At 41.6% G+C, this 22,119-nt stretch overlaps 1 protein-coding gene across 4 annotated transcripts in view; it reads right to left on the reverse strand.

The window, feature by feature from the left end:
• ERG (ETS transcription factor ERG) overlaps nt 1-22,119 on the reverse strand; it is a 429,387-nt gene that overhangs the window by 281,592 nt on the left and 125,676 nt on the right. For 3 of the 4 annotated variants that reach the window (XM_033949789.1, XM_033949786.1, XM_033949787.1), the window contains exon 2: nt 11,835-11,922. The exons of the other annotated variant lie outside the window; for it this stretch is intronic. In XM_033949789.1, coding sequence (XP_033805680.1) covers nt 11,835-11,873 — 39 coding nt within the window. In that variant the 5' untranslated portion in view covers nt 11,874-11,922. The remainder of the gene's footprint in view (nt 1-11,834; nt 11,923-22,119) is intronic. 4 annotated transcript variants of the gene reach the window in all.

A 22,119-nucleotide genomic window follows, 5' to 3' on the forward strand; every position in this document is an offset into this window, starting at 1 on the left:
GATAAAAATGAGAGCAGTGAAGCTGGAATGAATCCCGAAAAAAGAACAGAGGGGGCGCGGGCTGGATGGAAAGGGGAGAGGGGCATAGAAAGAAGGGGAGAGGGCAGATAGTGGATGGAAGGGGCAGATGCTAGATTGAAGAGATAGAGAAGGCAGACGCTGGAAGGAAGAGAGTGAAAAGAAGATGAAAGCAGAAACCAGACACAACAGTCTTCACTTTTTGGGGGGGATCTTTCTGCCTTAGCCCTCTCTCTTACCATCATCATTCTGCGGCACATCAGAACCCGGTCGCCTGGCACCCCCCCCCCCCGGACGCCCGGTGCAGCCCCCCCACCTGGTCACCCAGCCCCTCTGGCAAATTTAAGAACCCATTGTGGCCCACGAGTCAAAAAGTTTGCCCCCCTCCCGGCTAGCCTCAATTAGGGCACTGGGCTTTGACCTAAGGGCCTCCGCGTGAGCGGACTGCTGGACACAATGGACCACTGGTCTGACCCAGCAGCGGCAATTCTTATGTTCTTATGTTCATCCACTGAAGCTGATATTCAGTAGCACATTTCTCCTTCATTCCCCTCACCCCCACCCCCCAAAATAAAAATGAAATTCCAGCTGAATCATATCCTGCTTGAAGGTCACAGGAACTGAACTGATTTCACCCTCTTTGTAGTGTTAAGCAAATATTTTGGCTAAAACACTGATCCAGACCTGGACTTTTCATGTGCTTTAAGCTACTCCAGATTTTTTTTTCCTGCTGAAATCTAACAGATGCTCATTCTTAAATATGATAACATCTCAGCTGGCGTGCATAATTGGGCCCCGAGACCTAGAGACAGAGCAATATTGTGTATTTGTGCTTCTGGGCTTTTGGAGTCTAGATATACAAATTTCATATGCATGGTTGTGATTTAGCTGTTAGAACCTCTGTCTTAATGACTTTAGGGCAACATGAAACCTACCCTTAATATCACTGTCTATTATTGGACTGATAGGTAGCCCGTAGTGGTCAGCACATTTTAATCAGATTTTTGCCCAGATATCCAATATCGGGCCAAAGTCCAGGGACCAGCACTAAATACTGAGGGATCAGGTGCCAACCTGGGAATTGTGCAGATACTGGCAGATAGTCTGTGCTGGGCATCCATCTTTTTAAACCAAAAATAACACAAAAAAGTGTCCTAATTCCTATGTCCTAATTCCTATGTCCTAAATCAATAAACATTCTTATTCATTCTTTAGTGATTTCTAAATTGGACTATTGTAATGCCCTATTCAAGGGGATATCGCTAAACGAAATTAAGCGACTTCAAATTATTCAGAACATATCCATCAAACTCATCACTAAGTCTAAAAAATATGACCATGTTACAGCCCTTTTGATAGATGCACATTGGCTTCCAGTTAATCATCGGATAACGTACAAACTCTGTCTGCTTGTTTTTAAATCTCTTCTTCATAAAACCCCAGCATTCATATTTAAACATTTAATTCCTTATCATTCAAATAGAACCCTGAGGTCTAATGAGCAAAACCTATTAACCATTCCATCACTTAAAATTATTAACACTAGACGTCAATTTATTTTTTCCGTAACTGCTCCTCAAACTTGGAACGATCTTCCCATTTACCTGCGGAATGAGCAGGATTTAGCAAAATTCAAAAGCAATTTGAAAACATTTCTTTTTAAAGATGCTTTTAATATTTAATTAAATAGTTTTTAATTTAGTGATGTTCTTTTACTGTGTTAAGCTAGGAGTTAACTGATTCCCCTAATGTACTTTTCCTTTGTTTTACTTTTCTTTATCAATTGTATTTCTAAACCCTTAACTTACCCTATGTCATGAATATATAATAGTATGTATTAGTTTTTACCCAATGTTATTATTTAAGTTTGTTTTGTACTGTATTGTCCTTATTTGATTTTATTTAATATGTTCATCGCTTAGAATTTGATTAAGCGATTAATCAAGAAAAATAATAAACTTGAAACTTGAGAAAGATTAACCAGAAATCACTAGATCCACAAAAGGGTTAATCAACTGAGAAAAGGAACCATCTCAATAGATGATTAAAGTTTAGCAAACTATGAAGGAAAGAATCTCAGATATGCCACTCCAAGGATCATAAAATTATCATCCAAATAAGGAATTGTGGCGTGGGTATCTTTCATTGATCCAAAACCTTCACTTCTTTAAGTGACCTAATTTGTCACTAATAAATAGTTGAAATAATTGACTACTCTTGTTATTATATTTTTTTACATTTTTTAGTTAATTTTAATTTCTATCTAATGTGCAAAATAGCATTGTTTTAAAGATTGTGCAAATATCGTTTCACATGTGCAAATATTGCAAGGATAGCAGTGCAAACTACGCAATTTAACTAAGATGTAACATCAGTGAAGGCTACAATCCAGCACTTATCTTTCGACTTGATGTTAGGTTATCATGCAGCAACGTGTAGGATTCTCGCTGCTAGCCCCATGTATCAGGTCCTACGGGAACCCGTTTCGCCGCCGTGAGGTGGCTTCCTCAGGGTTATTTTTATATATATATATGGGATTTAACACTAGCTTTCAAGTTGTCATTACACAGTCACGTTGAAAAAAATGGCGCTTGTATCCTTAGAACGCCAGCACATGCGCAGTAAATTTTAAACTGAGAATAGAGCATTTTTATGATACATCAACCTCCTAATTTAGTTCTCATGTGGGTGAGTCTGCTTATAAAGTGGGGCATTATATCAATGATATAAAGTGTAGGGGGAGCATAAATGTTACACTACATCATAAAATAGAATTTTGACACTGACGTATGTGATGTACATTGTTATTAGAACATAAGAACATAAGAAGTTGCCTCCACTGGGTCAGACCGAGGTCCATCTCGCCCAGCGGTCCGCTCCCGCGGCGGCCCATCAGGTCTGCGACCTGTGAAGTGGTTTCTGACCACTTTTATAACCTACCTCAAGTTCTATCTGTACCCCTCTATCCCTTTATCCTCCAGGAACCTATCCAAACCCTTCTTGAACCCCTGTACAGAGTTCTGGCCTATCACTTCCTCCGGAAGCGTGTTCCATGTGTCCACCACCCTCTGCGTAAAAAAGAATTTTCTAGCATTTGTTCTAAACCTGTCCCCTTTCAATTTCTCTGAGTGACCCCTAGTGCTTGTGGCTCCCCTCAGTTTGAAGAATCTGTCCTTATTTACTCTCTCTATGCCCTTAAGGATTTTGAAGGTTTCTATCATGTCCCCTCTAAGTCTCCTCTTCTCCAGGGAGAACAGCCCCAGCATTTTTAACCTGTCAGCGTATGGAAAATTTTCCATACCTTTTATCAGCTTAGTCGCCCTCCTCTGCGTTCCGCCTTTGGAACACTCATATTGTTGGTTTTTGCATATTGTACTTCACAAAATCAATAAAATTCTTGAACTAAAAAAAAAAGTTTTTCAAAGGAAATATTGTTTAAATTATCCTAAATACCCCCCTTTTTATGATCGTTGATATTCAATTGTGGGTTGGATAGCTTATGAGGTAATCCATATTTGTTTTCAAAACCCAAAGAGTAGCAACATTCCATTCAGAAGCCCAAAGAATAGCAAGATTCCGGAATCCCAAAGAATAGCAAGATTCTAGAACCCCAAAGAGTAGCAACATTCTATGCTACCGATCCAGGGCAAGTAGTGGCTTCCCCCATGTCTTTCTCAATAAGAGACTATGGACTTTTCCTCCAGGAAATTGTCCAAACTTTTCTTAAAACCAGCTACGCTATCCACTCTTACTACAACCTCTGGCAACGCATTCCAGAGCATAACTATTGGTTTTAAAAGCATTTCCCTGTAACTTCATCAAGTGTCTTCTACTCTTTGTAATTTTATGACGAAGTGAAAAATCAATCCACTTGTACTCCACTCAGGATTTTGTAGACTTCAGTTATATCTCCCCTCAGCCGTCTCTTTTCCAAGCTGAAGAGCCCTAACCATTTTAGTCTTTCTTCATACGAGAGGATTTCCATCCCCTTTTTCATCTTGGTTACTCTTCTTTGAACCTTTTCTAGCGCCACTATATCTTTCTTGAGATAAGGAGACCAGAATTGAACGCAGTACTCCAGGTGAGGTCGCACCATGGAGCGATACAGGGGCATTATAACATTCTTAGTCTTGTTAACCATCCCTTTTTTAAATAATTCCTAGAATCCTGTTTGCTCTTTTGGCTGCCGCCACACATTGGGTTGAAGGTTTCATCGTATTGTCTACGATGACACACAGATCCTTTTCATGGGCGCTAACCCCCAAGATCGGTGGTCTCAAACTCAAACCCTTTGCAGGGCCACATTTTGGCTTTGTAGGTACTTGGAGGGCCTCAGAAAAAATCATTAATGTCTTATTAACGACAATTTTGCGTGAGGTAAAAACTCTTTATAGTTTATAAATCTTTCCTTTTGGCTAAGTCTTAATAATAATATTGGAATTTATAGCTAAAGAGAAACTGTTTTATTTTACTTTTGTGATTATGATAAACATACCGAGGGCCTCAAAATAGTACCTGGCGGGCCGCTTGTGGCCTCCAGGCCGCGAGTTTGAGATCACTGCCCAAAATGGACCCTAACAGACAGGATCCCGTCTTTTAATTCCCACTATTCTAGAATAAGGGAGCTCCTGGGTTTGATGAAGAAGGTTCTAAACTAAAGTTGAACCATGTCCCTTCCAACCCAACAACAAACAAATGTTCAAGTTTTACTTGGCACCTTTACCAATGGCGTCCTACATGAGTGCAATTAATATATAAAATGAAAAGATTATTTTACAACTAGCAGGCATGAAGCGGGACACAAAAGGGGAAAAAAACAATCCTCACAGCCAGGAAGATCATAGATGGTGCTTGAAATATGTTTGAATGCAGAAATGCATTGGGCAATACACATGCCAACTAATTCTATAAAATGCGCTGACAACTGCGCACCTAAATTTGAGCGCATACCTAATTTGCGCGTGCAAATTAATTAAATAACAAGCTAATTAGCACCAATTCTTGGCATGTGAACAAGCAATTACTGACACTAATTACAATTAATTACACATTATGCCTAAATTTCACCCACAAGTCAAAAAAGGGAGCGCGGAAATGAGTGGGTCAAGGGCACGAGCTTGATTATGTCATGTTGCAGATCTTCGCAATCCCCTCTGTGTCTTCAGTACTCTGAACAACTTCGTATCGTCCGCAAATGTAATCACCTCACTCGTCGTACCAATGTCCAGATCGTTTATAAAGATGTTGAAGAGCACGGGTCTAAGCACCCAGCCCTGCGGCACCCCGCTGGTGACGCTCTTCCAGTCCGAGTATTGTCTCTGTTTTCTATGCTCCAGCCAGTATTTAATCCACGTGAGTATTTCACCCTTGATTCCATGGCTCGCAAATCGATGCATGTCTTTTGCTTTCCTAGAGAGCAAGCTGCAAATGTGTTTTGTAAGGGGTGACCCGGAAGCTCTCCTAAAGTTGCCAAACTCTTTCCAAACACACAAAAACCTTTTTCAGCGTGGCACAGAGCAGGGCAGAAATGTTTCCACTCCTTCCCCTCTCCTCTAAAGAAGAAAAAAGAAAGCCCTGACCAAAAAAAAAAAGCCTGTTTCTTTTCAGGTCTTTTGTAAGCACGCTTTCTCAAACTGAGGTATTCTTCCAGGCACGCCAGTGGTTACTGGTTAGATTGCAAAATGTTACCGCAGAAATACAAACGGGGGCATGATCGATCTGCTTCCTAGCTAAGATGATGTGGCTGACTGAAATAAAAGAGAATTGTAATGCCAGCTATTAAGGTAAGGAAGTTACACTAACCACTTTCTCACACTTTCATTTCTTTCCGTGTTTTACAGTGGAACGCAGACACCATTTCTGTAGAAGGAAGTCCTCTTTGTACAAGTAAATTTCTAGATGGCACATACAGCTGCAGTGGCGTAGCAAGGGTAGGAAGCAACAGCCACGCCCTTGCGCCCTCCTCTCCACCCCCCCCAATCCTTCCGCGCCCTCTCCTTCCCCACCACCCACACCACACTTGTGCCCTCCCTTCGCCCCTGTACCTTGTTAAATATTCGCCAGCACATGCAGCTTCTCAGGCCTGCTTCTCGCGCCAGCGTTGGCTTTCCCTCTGACGTTGCTTCCTGTCCCCCGTGACCCGGAAGTGATTTCAGCGGGGAGCCAGGCCAGCGCGAGCAGCAGGCCTGAGCGGTCGCTCGCGCTGGCGAAGATTTAAAGAGGTATGGGGGTTGGAGGGAAGGCCTACACCCCCACCATGACAGCGCCCGGGGCGGTCCTCCACACACACACCCCCAATAGGGTTACCAGATTTTCCTACTGTAAAATCCGGACTTATAGCCCTGCCCCGTTCCATCCAAGTCATGCCCCATTCCATTCCCAGCCTCAGCCTCCCAGCCCCACCTCCTTCAACCTGTTCTCATGCTCGAAGCCACATCAGAAGGGTTTTGAAAAGCTGTCCGGACACCCGTACATGTCCTCTAAAAAGAGGACATGTCCGGGTATATCCGAACATCTGATAACCCTAATCCTCTGCCCCACTTACTATAGTTTAAAGATCTGTCACATGAGTATAACGTGCACAAGTACCTTGCAACTAGGTCAACTGCATATTTAAAATTGTTCCCTTAGCATGTCAGGGTGCCTGCAAAAACACTCCTTGATTTTAAATGATTACAAAAACAAAATTTATTGGAATGTTCTTTCACCTTTGAGGCTACAGTTTCATCAACTCATAAAGTTTCATATGGTATCAAGGAGTGTTTTGTGGGCACCCTGTTTATTTCAAAAAACTTTCCATTTTGGCTTATATATCTGATGTCATAAGAAAGAGTACAAAGTTTGAACATCCTAAATTCGATGTCCCTTTCCAGGCCAAATAACTTATATAACGATGGGCTTATAAGATCTTAAGACACAGTGGCGTACCTAGGGGAAGACGGTCCACCCCGGGTGCACGCCCCAAGGTGGTGCACAGGAGAGAGCTGAACGGGGACGACGGGGGACCCACGGGGTTAAATATAACTCGAGCCGTGAGGCTCGTCTTCTGTTCCTACCTGCCCTGCCGCGCACACATAGCTGACCGGAAGTCTTCCCGATGTCAGCGCTGATGTTGGAGGGAGGGAGGGCTTTACTTAAGCCCTCTCTCCGACGTCAGCGCTGACATAGGGGAAGACTTCCGGTTGGCTATGTGTGCACGGCAGGGTAGATAGAAGCAGAAAACGAGCCTCGCGGCTCAAGTTGTATTTGGCTGAGAAAGTTGCTAAGATGAGGGCTAGGAGGCAAACGCAGAACACAAAAGGGGGGAGGGAGTGCATTTTTGGACACAAGGCATGAACTTGGGAGAGAGGAAGAGAAGGAAAGAGATGTTGAGGTGGGGAAGGGAATGCGTTTTTGGACACAGAAGGCATGGACTTGGGAGAGAGGAAGGGAGGGAAAGAGATGGTTGTGTACACAGGAATGGAAGAAAGGAAAATTTTTGGTCATAGGGAGGGAGTGAGGTACAGACAATGGCATACCAAGGTGAGGGGTGGGGGGCGGTCCACCCCCGGGTTTACGCCCCAAGGGGGTGCACATATGGCCACCCTCCAGTGTTCTCCCTAGGCCGGCAAACTGTGGCTCTTTAGCCACTTGAATGCCACCGCCGCCATCGGGAACAGGCCAGCGCCGAGTTCTCCCTGCTTTTCCCTATGGGGTCAACCAACTCTCGCTGCCTGCGTCAATTCTGACATCGGAGAGGACATTCTGGGCCAGTTAATCGCTGCCTGGCGAGTTGGTCAGCCCCGCGGGGAAGAGAAGCAGGGCGAACTCGGCGCCGGCCTGTTCCAGATGGCGGCAGTGGCAGCCTATTCCACAGCGGCGGTGGCAGCATTTTCCCAATGGTGGTGGCATGGGGGAGGGGAGAGCTGGGAGAAAGAAAGAAAGGGGGGGACAGGGAGCCAGAAAGAACGAAAGGGGGCAGGGTGAAACAAAGAAAAATGGGGCACGGAGAGAGAGAGAGAGAAAGACAGACAGAACGAAAGAGGGCATGGAGAGAGAAAGAAAGAAGGGGGCAGGGTGAAACAAAGAAAGAAATGGGGTACGGAGAGAAAGAGAAAGACAGACATACAGAAAGAAAGGGAGTATGGAGAGAGAGAAAAAGAAAGAAGGGGGCAGGGTGAAACAAAGAAAAAGTTTGGGGAGGGAATGAGGTCTGGAGGAGAGGAAGTATACAGGAGGCTGAAAGAAGGGAAGAAATATTGGATGCACAGTCAGAAGAATAAAGTGCAACCAGAGACTGATGAAATTACCAAAAGTAGGAAAAATGATTTTATTTTTAATTTAGTGATCAAAATGTGTCCGTTTTGAGAATTTATATATGCTGTCTATATTTTGCACTATGGCCCCCTTTTACTAAACCGCAATAGCGTTTTTTAGCGCAGGGAGCCTATGAGCGTCGAGAGCAGCATGGGGCATTCAGCGCAGCTCCCTGCGCTAAAAACCGCTATCGCGTTTAGTAAAAAGGGAGGGGGAATATTTGTCTATTTTTGTATAGTTGTTACTGAGGTGACATTGCATAAAGTCATCTGCCTTAACCTCTTTGAAAACCCGCGGAATATAAATGATAATTAACATTTTCTCTGCGTACAGCGTGCTTTGTGTTTTTAAAATTTTATTGTTGGTAGATCATTTTGACTTGGCCACAAAGGTAAGGGGAAGGGAGGGAAGCTGCTGAAAGACATCTAGTAATCCTTGCAGGCTTGACTGTGCAGGGAATTATTTTTGTAAAATCATGTTTTGTTATGTGACTGGCATTATTTAGACTTTAATTTCTATGAATGAATAGAATGAAAATTATATAAAATTACTTGCTTGTTTTTATGTGCGTGTGCTGAAGGAAAGTGGAGACAGAGTGGGCTGAGGACGCTGAAGGGAAATGGGGAAGAGAGAGTGGAGAGAAGACGCTGATTTATAAATTGACAATTGTACAGAATATTGTTTCTTTTTATACTTTAATATAAACAATTCAAGGCTTGTGTGGATGGAATCAGGTGGTTTGCGGGGATGGGGACCGAGCTTACGGGGATTAGTCCAATAAAATGGTATTTTTTTATTTCTCATTATTTGTTTTATTTTTATTTGTTAATTTGTAAAGTGGTGATTGTTATGTATCAGTTTTTTCAAATTTACATCTACTGTCTTTATATTTTGCACTATATTAGAGGACATGTGTTACTGTTTTTGTGGTGTTGCATTGTATCCAGGGTCTGGTTTCTTGGCGGTTCAGTTTAACTTTTGTCTACATATTTCTATTTTTAGTTTGTGATTATTCCATATTGGGCGAGGGTGTATCTCTGTTCTGTGTGTATGAAAAGAACATAGTTTTCAGTTGTCATTGACTACAGGATCAATTGACTGTACGGGATCTGGCTTGTTTAGTTTTACAATGTATGTGTTGGTGTTCTAGTGCTCACTGCAGTGTTTAAGATGCTGCCTTTTCCTAGGTACACTCTTGTTGTGCGATATGTGAATTGTTACTAAAAATCATATTTTTCATATAGATGGGGGGGTCAAAAAAATGATGGGCCCCGGGTGCCACATACCCTAGGTATGCCACTGTTAAGACACCCAAAAGACAATTCTCTAACAAGGCACAGATTGCCTATGTAAATGTTCGGGAGACTGGAACGTAAATGGCAGAAAACACACCTAGGCGCTATTCTGTCATAGAAGGTAAATACAAGGCGAAGTTTATTTAATTGGTTTTCTATCTTGTTTACACCAGAGTTCAGAACGGGTTATAGGTTACATGCATAATGTACAGTTGCAGTCAACAGGTTACGATTTGCCATAGATTCGGTACAAATTTTACGACACAAGTTTTTGTCTTAACTCGACACCTACTAGGGACCTAATACCAATAAACACGGGCCTTCTTCAATCAAACTGCGCTAGCAGTTTTCAGCGCGGTGAGCCACGCTGAATGGCCCGCGCTGCTCCCGACGCTCACAGAGTTCCTATAAGTCTTGGGAGCACCGTGGGCCATTGAGCATGGCTCACTGCGCTAAAAACGGCTAGTGCAGTTTGATAGAAGAGGGTTATAATATACAGTGTACAGGTTAAATTTGCCACGGTTACACTGCAAGAATTTTTGATACAAGTTTTTATCCAAACGTGACACATACCGGGATCTACTATTACCAATGCACAAATTCTTTGCAATCCTTTGATCATGGGCAGGAGAGTTAGGTGGAGCGGTCTGTTTTTATTGTTTTCCTAAAGTTGAGGAATCCTTCAAGCGATCTGATTTGCGGGGGGCAGTCGATTCCAGTGGCTCAGTATGAAGTGGAAGTAGGAACGTCGTTTGGCGTTTTGCATATGTGTGGAACTATTATTTACACATTCAACTTACAGAAAACTGCAAGTTTTAGGGGCCTGTAGCTACCCCAGGTCTATGGCTGGTGTAACTGCAGACGCTAAAATGACAGGCACACCGATGTTGGCTTATGCTCATACACTTCTCCCTCCCTATTCGCTGTGATAGGGGATTAACAGACCCGCGAATACAGAAAAGCCGCGAATAACTTCTTTTCATACGTTATTCGCTGTTTTCTATTAAAAGCCACTGTGGATATGGTGAAACCGCAAATGACATGGTGGGAGACCTGGCCTGTTCCTGAAGGAGAGGCAAAACACGGTGAAGAAAGTGCCGGGAATCGGCGATTTTCTCCGTAAACGCGTAGAATCAGCGATTTCTCTATGCAAGCTGATGTAATTTGGAGGGGGGGGGGAGGAGCCAGCAAGCTAAAAACCATGAATAATTGAAACCACGATTGCTGAAACCGCGAATATGGAGAGAGAAGTGTAGTCTAAAACAGAATCCAACATAGTAACGTAGTCTCTGTGTGGCGTCAGGGTGTCTAAAGGGAAGCGCCCGCTTATAGCATTGTCTCGGAGTGCTGGAAATCAGTGCTGCGCTCCTAACCGTTTTCTTTCACTCTAACTCTATAAAGTGTAGTTACTTACCTGTAATGTAGGTTCTCCATATGGGTGTTGTCCCAACAGCTCCCAATTTGCGGAAAAGCTCTCCAATAGCTCAGAGAGAGTTGTTTTTTTTTTCCTCTCTCTGAGCACGTGCAGTGCCCGGGCCCCACTGGGCATGCTCGAGCCCTACCCATTTCCCCCTGCTTCCCCCTAATCCCCAGTCTTTAGTTTCCGCCCGTTCCCATCGGTCGGATTTTCTACAGCTCTCCATTACAACTTTTCTTATAACTCCTATAACCTATCCAGTCTTTAGGAACATTTAATTGCCCCGTGAAATTAACAAGGAGTTATTTTATAATGCAGATACCACATACTTGTGAAAATCATTAGAATACTGATGTATATTTATTTATTTGGGGGAAACAAATCCACAAACTGAAATACATAAAATAAGGAATGGAACTGTCCTAATCTGACTGATGACCACAAACTATTGTAAAAATGTCCTTTTACTCATCCAGCGGTTCAAATGACTTTATTCATCCAATAACTCAACGACTCGACAGGTACATGAATAGAAATTACCTCTAAAGGCTTACATGTAGGTGTACAACCCAGACAGGTTTCAGAGGGGCTGTTTAGGTGTCTAATTTTCAAAGGTAGGCATCTAAGTCCTTTGAAAATTGACCCAAGAAAGAGACGAGCAGAAAATCGTAAAGGTCAAGACTGTTCATTTCTCATTTTAATTTACCAGCACAATCAGCATGAAGTTATAATTAACAAAGAAGCAGCTTCAGAATGGCGCGATTTCCTCAAAGTTGTTTCTAGGAATAGCACATTAAAAGAAAGCTTACTTTGATATGAGCTGCAGGATCTGGAACAGTCTGAATCATGTCCTTTTCCAAGTTGATTTATATACCAGATGTCCAGTCTCCAAGGCAGCTACAAAAGAAGAAAAAAAAAAAAACCCCAAAACAGAGACATTGCGTTAATGAATGGCTTTTGCCTAGCTTTTCTTTATCTGTAAGACTCTATTGAGTTCAACATACAGCCACATAGTCCACTCATCAATTTCAATGTTTTACTGATATGGTTTCAAATTGTACAGGGTGCCCACAAAAACATTCCTTGATTTTAAATGGTTCCAAAATCAAAACTTATTGGAATATGTTTAGAAATAAGATGTCTGCAAACACAAGTCCCCAAAAGCACGGTTAGCAAAGATCTTACCCAGTCGCTTGCACTTTCACCCTTCTAAGCTGCAATTGGTGCAGACGTTGCAACCTTCAGACAATGCAACGTGACAAAATTTCCAGGCGTTCCTCAAGTGGCCCCCGAGATCACCGGATGTTACTGTTTGTGACTTTGGCCTTTGGGGGTACGTGAAAGACAGAGTGTGCGTACCTCCACTGCCCGCCACTATGGATGATCTGCAGGAACGCATCACTGAAGCTCTAAACGCGATCGCGCCGGATATGCTTCGGAGAGTCTGGTCCGAGCTCGATTATCGCATCGATGTAATCAACAGATACCATATGAAACTTTATGAGCTGATGAAACTGTAGCCTCAAAGGTGAAAGAATAGTCCAATCAATTTTGGTGTTGTAACCATTTAAAATCAAGGAGTGTTTTGTGGGCACCCTGTACATAGGAAGGCAGGGACTGAACAGGCATACAATAAAAGCTTTGATCTATCTGCTCCATCATCAGGTCCCTGTTTGGGCGTCATTTCTGTTTCTGCTGCCATGTGAACCCCCTAATTGGCAAGGCAATTTCAAGGAGCTATAGGATCACACCATTTCACTCAGGAGGGAGCTATAGGAAATTCAGGGAGTCCAGAGTCCCAGAAAGGAGCCCCCTATCCAAGGTCATGTAAAACTATCCACTATGTAGCCATCTGCTTTTATACACCGCTCCTTAGTAAGGGGGTGATTTGAAAAAACTTTACAGCACACAGTGATGCATACCTGAAAGGCCAATTTACTCAACAAATTTGGTTTATTTGCAGTACAAATACAAAAAAAAAAAAACAAGTACCCAATCTCTAGGCTCCCTTATAGTGACATATAATTCAAAACAAGAAAAACGGAGAAAAATCATAAAAGGCCTACAGCCACTACTCCAGAACAATGAATTAATGAAAGAGATATTCCCAGCTCCATCAGGCTTGGCCTCCCCTCAACCACCAATTCTGAAGCAAATATTAGTGAAAAGCAATCTCCAAAGAGAGAATCAAAAGAAGGGTACAAATACCTACAATATTTTAAGTGACGATTTGTGCCCTGCAGTTAACCACATGGGAAAAAACATTCAACATAAAAGGTATCCTACCCATGCTGTTCCTCAAATACAGTATATATCATTCAATGCGAATAATGTGAAGAAGGATGATATGTTGGAGAGACAGGCCAAACTTTAAAGACAAAAATCAAATCACACAGACACAAGATTAGATGCCACAATGCAAACCAAAGGCGTCACCTCTGAGGGAGAGCCCTTTTCGGGACCAAAGCACTGCTTCAATGACCTTATGGTCAGAATAGTAAGAGATCAATAGCAAAAATGTCTATCATCAATTCAAATTCCCCACCCCCACCCCCACCCAAAAAAAACCAATAGTGTAAGAAATAATTGGTACGGTTTTGTTATATTTCTCTTAAATATGCATATATGTAAATCAATTTTTTCTCTCTATGGGGTGGTATAGCTCAGGGTATGGAGCCGTGTATCCATTATGAGTTCTCTCATTTATTTATTTATTCAATTTTCTATACCGTTATCCCGGGGCAGCTCAGAACGGTTTACATGAATTTATTCAGGTACTCAAGCATTTTTTCCTGTCTTTCCCGGTGGGCTCACAATCTGCCCAATGGACCTGGGGCAATGGGGGATTAAGTGACTTGCCCAGGGTCACAAGGCGCAGTGTGGGTTTGAACCCACAACCTCAGGGTGCTGAGGCTGTAGCTTTAACCACTGCGCCACTCTTGAAATCAAAATGTAGTACAAGTGAGCTAAGTATTGGACAATCCAGCCATTGTGACATCACTGATGAGGCTGGCTCTTAAGCATTGGTGGAATGAGGCATTATGATGTCACAATACCAGCTCTGGTTATCAGAGGCTGAAACTTTTTACACTATTTATTTATTCAATTTTCTATACCATTCTCCTAGGGGAGCTCAGAACGGTTTACATGAATTTATTCAGGTACTCAAGCATTTTTCCCTGTCTGTCCCGGTGGGCTCACAATCTATCTAATGTACCTGGGGCAATGGGGGGATTAAGTGACTTGCCCAGGGTCACAAGGAGCAGTGTGGGTTTGAACCCACAACCTCAGGGTGCTGAGGCTGCAGCTTTAACCACTGCGCCACACACTAGTGGAATGAAAATATAAAGCACAAAGTATTCAGCGCTCGCAACGGCTCCAGTCAAGACAAGAACACAAAAACATCTTGTAGCAGATGTTTTTCAAGATGCTTGTTTAAATGATAGCCAGTGTAATTGAAATAAGGATCTACGGGCTCTTTTTACTAAGGTGCGTTAGGGCCTTAACGCGCAGAATAGCACGCGCTAAATTGCTGCACGCGCTAGACTTTAACGCCAGCATTGAGCTGGCGTTATTCTAGAAGCGCACCGTGCAGTTTAGCGCGCTGTAATTTTGTGCATGCGCTATAAAACGCTAGCGCACCTTAGAAACATAGAACATAGAAAGATGACGGCAGAAAAGGGCTACAGCCCATCAAGTCTGCCCACTCTTCTGACTCACCCCATCAAGTCTGAGTGCTAATGACCCAGTTCCTTAGCTCGACCCCCGTAGGGATCCCACTGGATGTCCCATTTATTTTAAAGTCGAGTACACTGGTGGCCTTGACCACTTGCACCGGAAGTTTGTTCCAGTGATCTACTACCCTTTCTGTAAAGAAATACCTCCTGGTGTCACCATTAAATTTCCCTCCTCTGAGTTTGAACGGGTGCCCCCTTGTGACCGAGGGTCCCTTGGGGAAGAATATATCGCTTTCCGCCTCGACACGACCTGTGATGTACTTAAACGTCTCAATCGTGTCTCCCCTTTCTCTACGCTCCTCAAGAGTGTAGAGATGCAGTTTGTCCAGTCTTTCCTCGTATGGGAGACTCTTGAGTCCGGAGACCATTCTAGTGGCCATTCGCTGGACCGACTCAGCTCGAAGCACATCTTTTTGGTAGTGTGGTCTCCAAAATTGCACACAGTATTCCAGGTGAGGTCTCACCATGGTTCTGTAGAGCGGCATTATGACTTCAGGTTGGCGGCTGATGAAGCCTCTATTGATACATCCCAACATTTGCCTTGCCTTGGATGAGGCCTGCTCCACTTGTTTGGCAGCCTTCATGTCTGCACTGACGATCACTCCCAAGTCCCGTTCTTCTGAAGTCCTAGCTAGTGTTTCTCCATTCAAGGTGTAAGTTTTGCATGGATTTCCGCAGCCGAGATGCATGACCTTACATTTCTTAGTGTTGAAGCCCAGCTGCCATGTCGAGGACCAGTTTTCCAATGTGATCAGATCCTGCGTCATACTATCCTTAAGATTGTTTTCACTTACTATATTACACAGTTTGGCGTCGTCGGCGAACAGTGTTACTTTACCTTGAAGCCCTTGGGTCAAGTCTCTTATGAATATGTTGAAAAGGGATGGTCCCAGGACCGAGCCCTGCGGCACTCCGCTAGTTACCTCCGATGTCTCAGAGAGGGTGCCATTGACCACCACCCTCTGAAGTCTTCCACTCAGCCAGTCATTGACCCATGCAGTTAGCTTCTCGCCTAGACCCATCGACTTCATCTTGTTTAATAGTCTACGGTGCGGGACACTGTCAAACGCTTTGCTGAAATCCAAGTACACTATGTCCAGAGACTCTCCCAGGTCCAGCTTTCCCGTCACCCAATCGAAGAAGCTGATAAGATTGGATTGGCATGACCTACCCCTAGTGAATCCATGTCGACGGGGATCCCTTAGGTCTCCCTCATCCAAAATCGTGTCTAATTTACCTTTAAGCAGAGTTTCCATGAGTTTACACACAATTGATGTGAGACTCACTGGTCGGTAATTCGCAGTCTCTGCTCTGCATCCCTTTTTGTGCAGAGGAACGACGTTAGCTGTTTTCCAGTCCAGGGGGACTCTCCCCGTACTTAGGGAGAGATTGAAGAGCATGGCTAACGGTTTCGCTAGAACATTGCATAGCTCTCTGAGCACTCGTGGGTGCAAATTGTCCGGCCCCATGGCTTTGTTCACCTTGAGTCTTGACAGTTAGCGCTAAACATTCTACTTCATTCTTTGATCATTTCTAAACTTGACTATTGTAACTCTCTTTTCTTAAACATTACCCAAAAAGAAAAAAAACGCTTACAAATCATACAAAATACCGCCGTTAAACTCATCTATAAAGGAAAAAAATATGACCATGTGACTCCTTTCTTAATTAAATCACACTGGCTCCCTATTAATCATCGGATTACCTATAAAATTCTATTGTTAACTTTCAAAACCTTAGACACCAATGAACCCCAATTCATAAACAAATTACTTATCCCCTATAATTCTTCACGTTCTTTGCGATCAAACAACCACAAACTTCTAACTATTCCTTCGTTAAAAATCATTGGAACCCGTCGTCAGGATATGTTTTCTGTAGTAGCACCTCAACTCTGGAACTCTTTACCTTTACACTTAAGAGAAATAAATAACCTAAACGATTTTAAAAAGAATTTAAAATGCTTTTTATTTAAAGACGCTTTTAATATTTAAAATTATCCATGTGCTCTTTTTATATGTCAAGATCCGTAATATTATTGAATTCTTATTTTAGTAGATAATTTTTAAACTAAAATTTCTGCAATTTTTATGATCTTTGTACCTTATAACATTTAATTTGTAATTTTATATTTTACTATTATGTTTTTTTCTTAAAACTTAATGTATAAATTGTTAAAGTTTTAATATTTTATGTTATTTACTGTTTCAATATTGTGTTTACTTACAAACTGTAATTCGCTTAGAAATAATCTAATTAAGCGATTAATCAAATATAAATAAAACTTGAAACTTGACAGTTCTCTGTAAACATCAGCAGTTGTGAACTCAAAATTCTGAAATGGATCTTCCATGCTTTGCTTTGTTTCCAACCATGGCCCGTGCCCTGGTGCCTCGCAGGTAAAGACAGAGCAGAAGTAATCATTCAGCAGTTTAGCTTTATCGGAATCTGTTTCCACATAACTCCCGTCTGGCGTTCTAAGGCGTACTATCCCATTTGTGTTCTTCTTCCTGTCGCTAATGTACCTGAAGAAGGATTTGTCCCCTTTCTTAATATTCTTCGCTAGAGTTTCTTCCATTCGAAGTTTGGCCTCCCTGACTGCTGTTTTGACCGCTGCGGACTTTGTCTTGTATTCAATGTTCGCCCTACATGTTCTTAAAATAAGCTTTGCAACGCACTGTCGATTCCCTGAAGAAATAATTTGGTTAGTGTTACAAAGGCGCGTTAGCGGTTTAACGCGTGTAATACCGCGCGCTAAACTGCCGGCCACGCTAGCCGCTACCGCCTCCTCTTGAGCAGGCAGTAGTTTTTAGGCCAGCGCGGGGGTTCGCGCGTGATGAAAAGTCGCACGTGTTAACCCCACTAGCGCAGCTTAATAAAAGGAGCCCATAGTGATGTAGAAAACGAATCCATTTAGATAATTGAAATTAGAAATGAGAAAGATTCATAACTTATACAAAGAAGAGTTATCTTTGTTATTTTTAAAATTAATTGATTGAAGAAATAAAAGCTTAGATAGTATTTTTTTTTTTTTTTTAAGTTAGGAAGGAAGGTGGAAGCCCATGATGTGAATAGGAGCAACAATGAAAGCCTCTCTATGAGAGAACTCATAATGGGTACAAGGCATGCCACCCCAGAGAAAACATTTATTTACATGGGCAGAATAATAAGAGATAATAGAGAACCAATCCAAATACTGCTATTACCCAGCAATACACTTCTAAATATAAGCCCAGACAGCTGGAAGGGCTCGGGTCTCAGAAACGGAGCCTACGCACAGCAGTGACAATCACAAACTGAGGAAAATCAGCGTAGTACAATCGCTCCAACTCCAATCATTGACCCACATATATTTTTTTAAAGCATTTTCAAAAAGCAATTAAAACAGCTAACCCACAGCCGGGTTGGCATAAAAGAAGTGTAAGCCGGAAACTGAAAAAAACAGCAACCAAACTACTTAGCTTTTATGGCTGACTTTGCTGACTTTGCTGATTTGTCTTTATAGAAGAGTGCAGTCACTAGTGTAGATTTGACTGCACTCTTCTATAAAGACAAATCAGCAAAGTCAGCCAAGTCAGCCATAAAAGCTAAGTAGTTTGGTTGCTGTTTTTTTCAGTTTCCGGCTTACACTTCTTTTCTGCAACCCGGCTGTGGGTTAGCTGTTTTAATTGCTTTTTGAAAATGCCTTAAAAAAATATATGTGGGTCAATGATTGGAGTTGGAGCGATTGTACTACGCTGATTTTCCTCAGTTTGTGATTGTCACTGCTGTGCGTAGGCTCCGTTTCTGAGACCCGAGCCCTTCCAGCTGTCTGGGCTTATATTTAGAAGTGTATTGCTGGGTAATAGCAGTATTTGGATTGGTTCTCTATTATATATATATATATACTGCTGGGGTATTCTGTTGTAGTCTATATATCAGAATAATAAGAGGACATTTTTGAAATATAATAATAACAGTTTATATACCGAAGGACCGTGAAGTTCTATGCGGTTTACAATGATTAAAAGATGGTACAAATTGAGTAGACTTAGAGTTAAAAGCTAGTGATTAACAGCTCTAGGGATAAGTTATTGTGGAATAAGGCCTTTGAAGTTAATATGACAAAATACTTTGGCACCAACAAGACGGGACTGAACAAAGATTTGGGTTTCCTATTACATAAATTTATAAAATGATATTGCTTCGTCATCTTCTCATTATCTTTCCATCTCTCCCCGTTTCTCATTGTCTCCCTCTACCTTTGCCTTTCCCTTGAAACTCACTGGAATGCGTTTATGTCTCAATTATATATTGATATTGTCATCTTTTGCTCTTTTTTGGAGTCTTGCCACATCACCTCAGTTGTTGGATGAGTGGTACTGCCTTGATGTCTATGATGCTCCCTGACGAAGCCCGTGGAGAGTGAATCCGGTTGGTGCAGAGCTGATATGACCATTTGATATGTTGAATATTCATTTTAAATGTTTGTGTGAGGCTTCTCCTCCTTTTCTATTTTTCTAGGAAATTGTGAGGACTTTTTTTTCTCGCTGGAGAGCCTTTAAATTCCCTGAGCATGCTGAGATATGAGTGTGTTGATGAATTAATAAAGAATTGTTTATACTTTTCTAAAAAAAAAGTTTTCAAAAAATTTTCAAAAAGAGTATAGTAAGATACCATCTGCTTTGGGAAATTATTATTATTTTTTTAATGCTTTTATTATTACATCAAAGAAAAATCAATGAAAAGGAAAATAGAGTCAAAACATAGTCCTCCATTTAAATTAACAAAAAAAATTAACCACGAAAATTTCAATTAACTCTAAATAGTCCACATAGAGGAGACACAATTCCAATAACTTGAGGAATTACAGGAATAAAGATATATATTGACCTAACATATCAATTTAGACCAGATATTACGACACCATTCCCTTCAAGAAAAAGCTGTAATTGAGAGGGCTCGAAAAAGACATAGGAATGTTGTTCAAAAAACATTAAACATTTACAAGGATATCGTAACTGAACTCTTACCCCCCCCTCAAGGTAATAACATACTGCTTTAGTGACGAGAATCTTTTCCTTCTCACTTGAGTCCATTTTGAAATATCAGGAACTATAGAAATCTTGCTATCTAAAAATTTTGTTTCTTTCACTTTAAAGAGAAGCTTCATAATTGCCTCTTTATCTTATTGAAAAACAAACGATACCTACATTGTAGATCTCAATATAACTTCTTCTACAGAAGACTCAAAGCTCCTAGTAAGTTTCAGACTGCAAGCTGATGTATCCACAACAGGTTCATCAGCCTTGGGACTAAAACGTTTCTTAGGATTTGGTAGGAAATATGCCTTCTGAAGGAATGGAAGGCCCTCTTCAGAATATTTAAACATCTCTTTCAAAAACATTTAGATGAGTTTCAATGGAAATCAGTTTGGAGATCAGTCACGACTTCATTACACTCGGTGAGTTTAATGCAATCTTCCTTCTTTTTACTACATAAGGCTCTTTGGGCCCCGGTTAAAGTGTCAAAGATAGAAATCTCCTGTGGAAAGTTCTATTGGTCATGCAAAGACAGGATTGTAGCATTAGAGCACATGTTGTTTGAATGTCCTTATGTGTCGGATTATTGGAATAAGATCTGGTCAACAATTTCAGATTTGCCTCCTATATCAGAGCCATTTAACTTATTCAATAATTATTCGGAGGGGGGGTTACAGTCTTCATTAAGCTCCTCAGTGACAAAATTGTTGAATAACTTAATAATGATTACCATTAAAACAATTTTAATTAATTGGAAGGATCTTTCTAAATTGGAATATAATACATGGTGGAATACTTTATGTTTATGTAGCAAATATGAAACAATTTATGCGATTAAGCGATTAAACTTTTTGAAGAACCCTCGTATAAATTTGTTGTTGTTGTTGTTAGATGCCATCGACTCGTGCTCGAGTTCGAGCAACTTGATAAATTGTGGATCTAAAAAGAAATCGGTTCTGGGCTAGACCGGAAAGGTCCTCCAGCGTCATCCAAAAAACAAAAGGAATTGACCCCAAAATAGCCACAAAGAAGAAAATCCAGAGAAAACCAAAAACAAAACTCTGTGGAGTGACGATGTTCCTAAATGGACTTTATATGGAAGTATCAAAGTTCCAAAGGTACACTGAAATCATCCACATAAAAATAAATCAGCCACATATAGAAGGCCTAGTAGCCAAACTCCTCACCAATTACATAGAGGACCATAACCTACTCCACCCCATGCAATCAGGCTTCAGAACAAACTTCAGCACAGAGACACTACTAGGCTCCCTTATGGATACCGTCAGACAACAACTTAGTACAGGGAAAAAAAATGCTACTCATACAACTGGACCTATCGGCGGCATTCGACCTAGTAGACCACAACATCCTTCTACAGATCTTAGATGCAATAGGCATCTCAGATAAAGTATACTCCTGGTTTGAAGGATTCCTAAAACTCAGAACCTACAGTGTAAAATCAAACAAAGAAAAGTCAGAATCCTGGTCAAACCCCTGCGGCGTACCACAAGGATCTCCACTATCCCCTACCCTCTTCAATCTCTACACTGCTTCTCTAGGAACGCATCTGGATAATCTAGGCATAACCTCCTATAGTTATGCGGATGACATCACCATCCTCGTCCCATACGATCATTCTAAACCTACCATGACAGACAAACTTCACCAAACACTTGAAGCAGTCACAACCTGGATGAAAAATCACAAACTTAAACTCAACCAAGACAAAACCAAATTCATCCTCCTAGAAAATGACAAAATCCAAACCACAACCAACCTAGACATAAACGCAACCAAATATCCCATCCAAACCACCATAAAACTACTAGGCATGACCATAGACAGATGTTGCACAATGCAACCGCAAATAAATAAAACAATTCAAAAATCATTCGCAATCATGAGAAACCTGAGACAAGTCCGAAAATTCTTTGAAAGAACACAATTCCAACTTATAGTACAATCCCTAATACTAGGTATATTGGACTACTGTAACATACTCTTCCTTCCATGTCCTGCAACTACGATAAGACAACTCCAAACAATCCAAAATACAGCTTTGAGACTCATCTACTCATTGAAAAAACATGACCACATCACTGAAGCCTTCATCAACTCACACTGGCTCCCAATCCAAGAAAGAATCCATTTCAAATTTTACTGCATATTATTTAAAACCCTACACGGAGACAGCCCATCATACCTGAACAATCGCCTCATCCAAGCACCCAGTACCAGACACAGAAAAACGCACTCACCATTCATACCCCCCCCAATCAAAGAAGTAAAAAGAACAAAACTACACGACGGCCTCCTAGCCACTCAAGCCGCAA

Source organism: Geotrypetes seraphini, chromosome 6, assembly GCF_902459505.1.
Source record: "Geotrypetes seraphini chromosome 6, aGeoSer1.1, whole genome shotgun sequence".
Classification (NCBI taxonomy): Eukaryota; Metazoa; Chordata; class Amphibia; order Gymnophiona; family Dermophiidae; genus Geotrypetes; species Geotrypetes seraphini.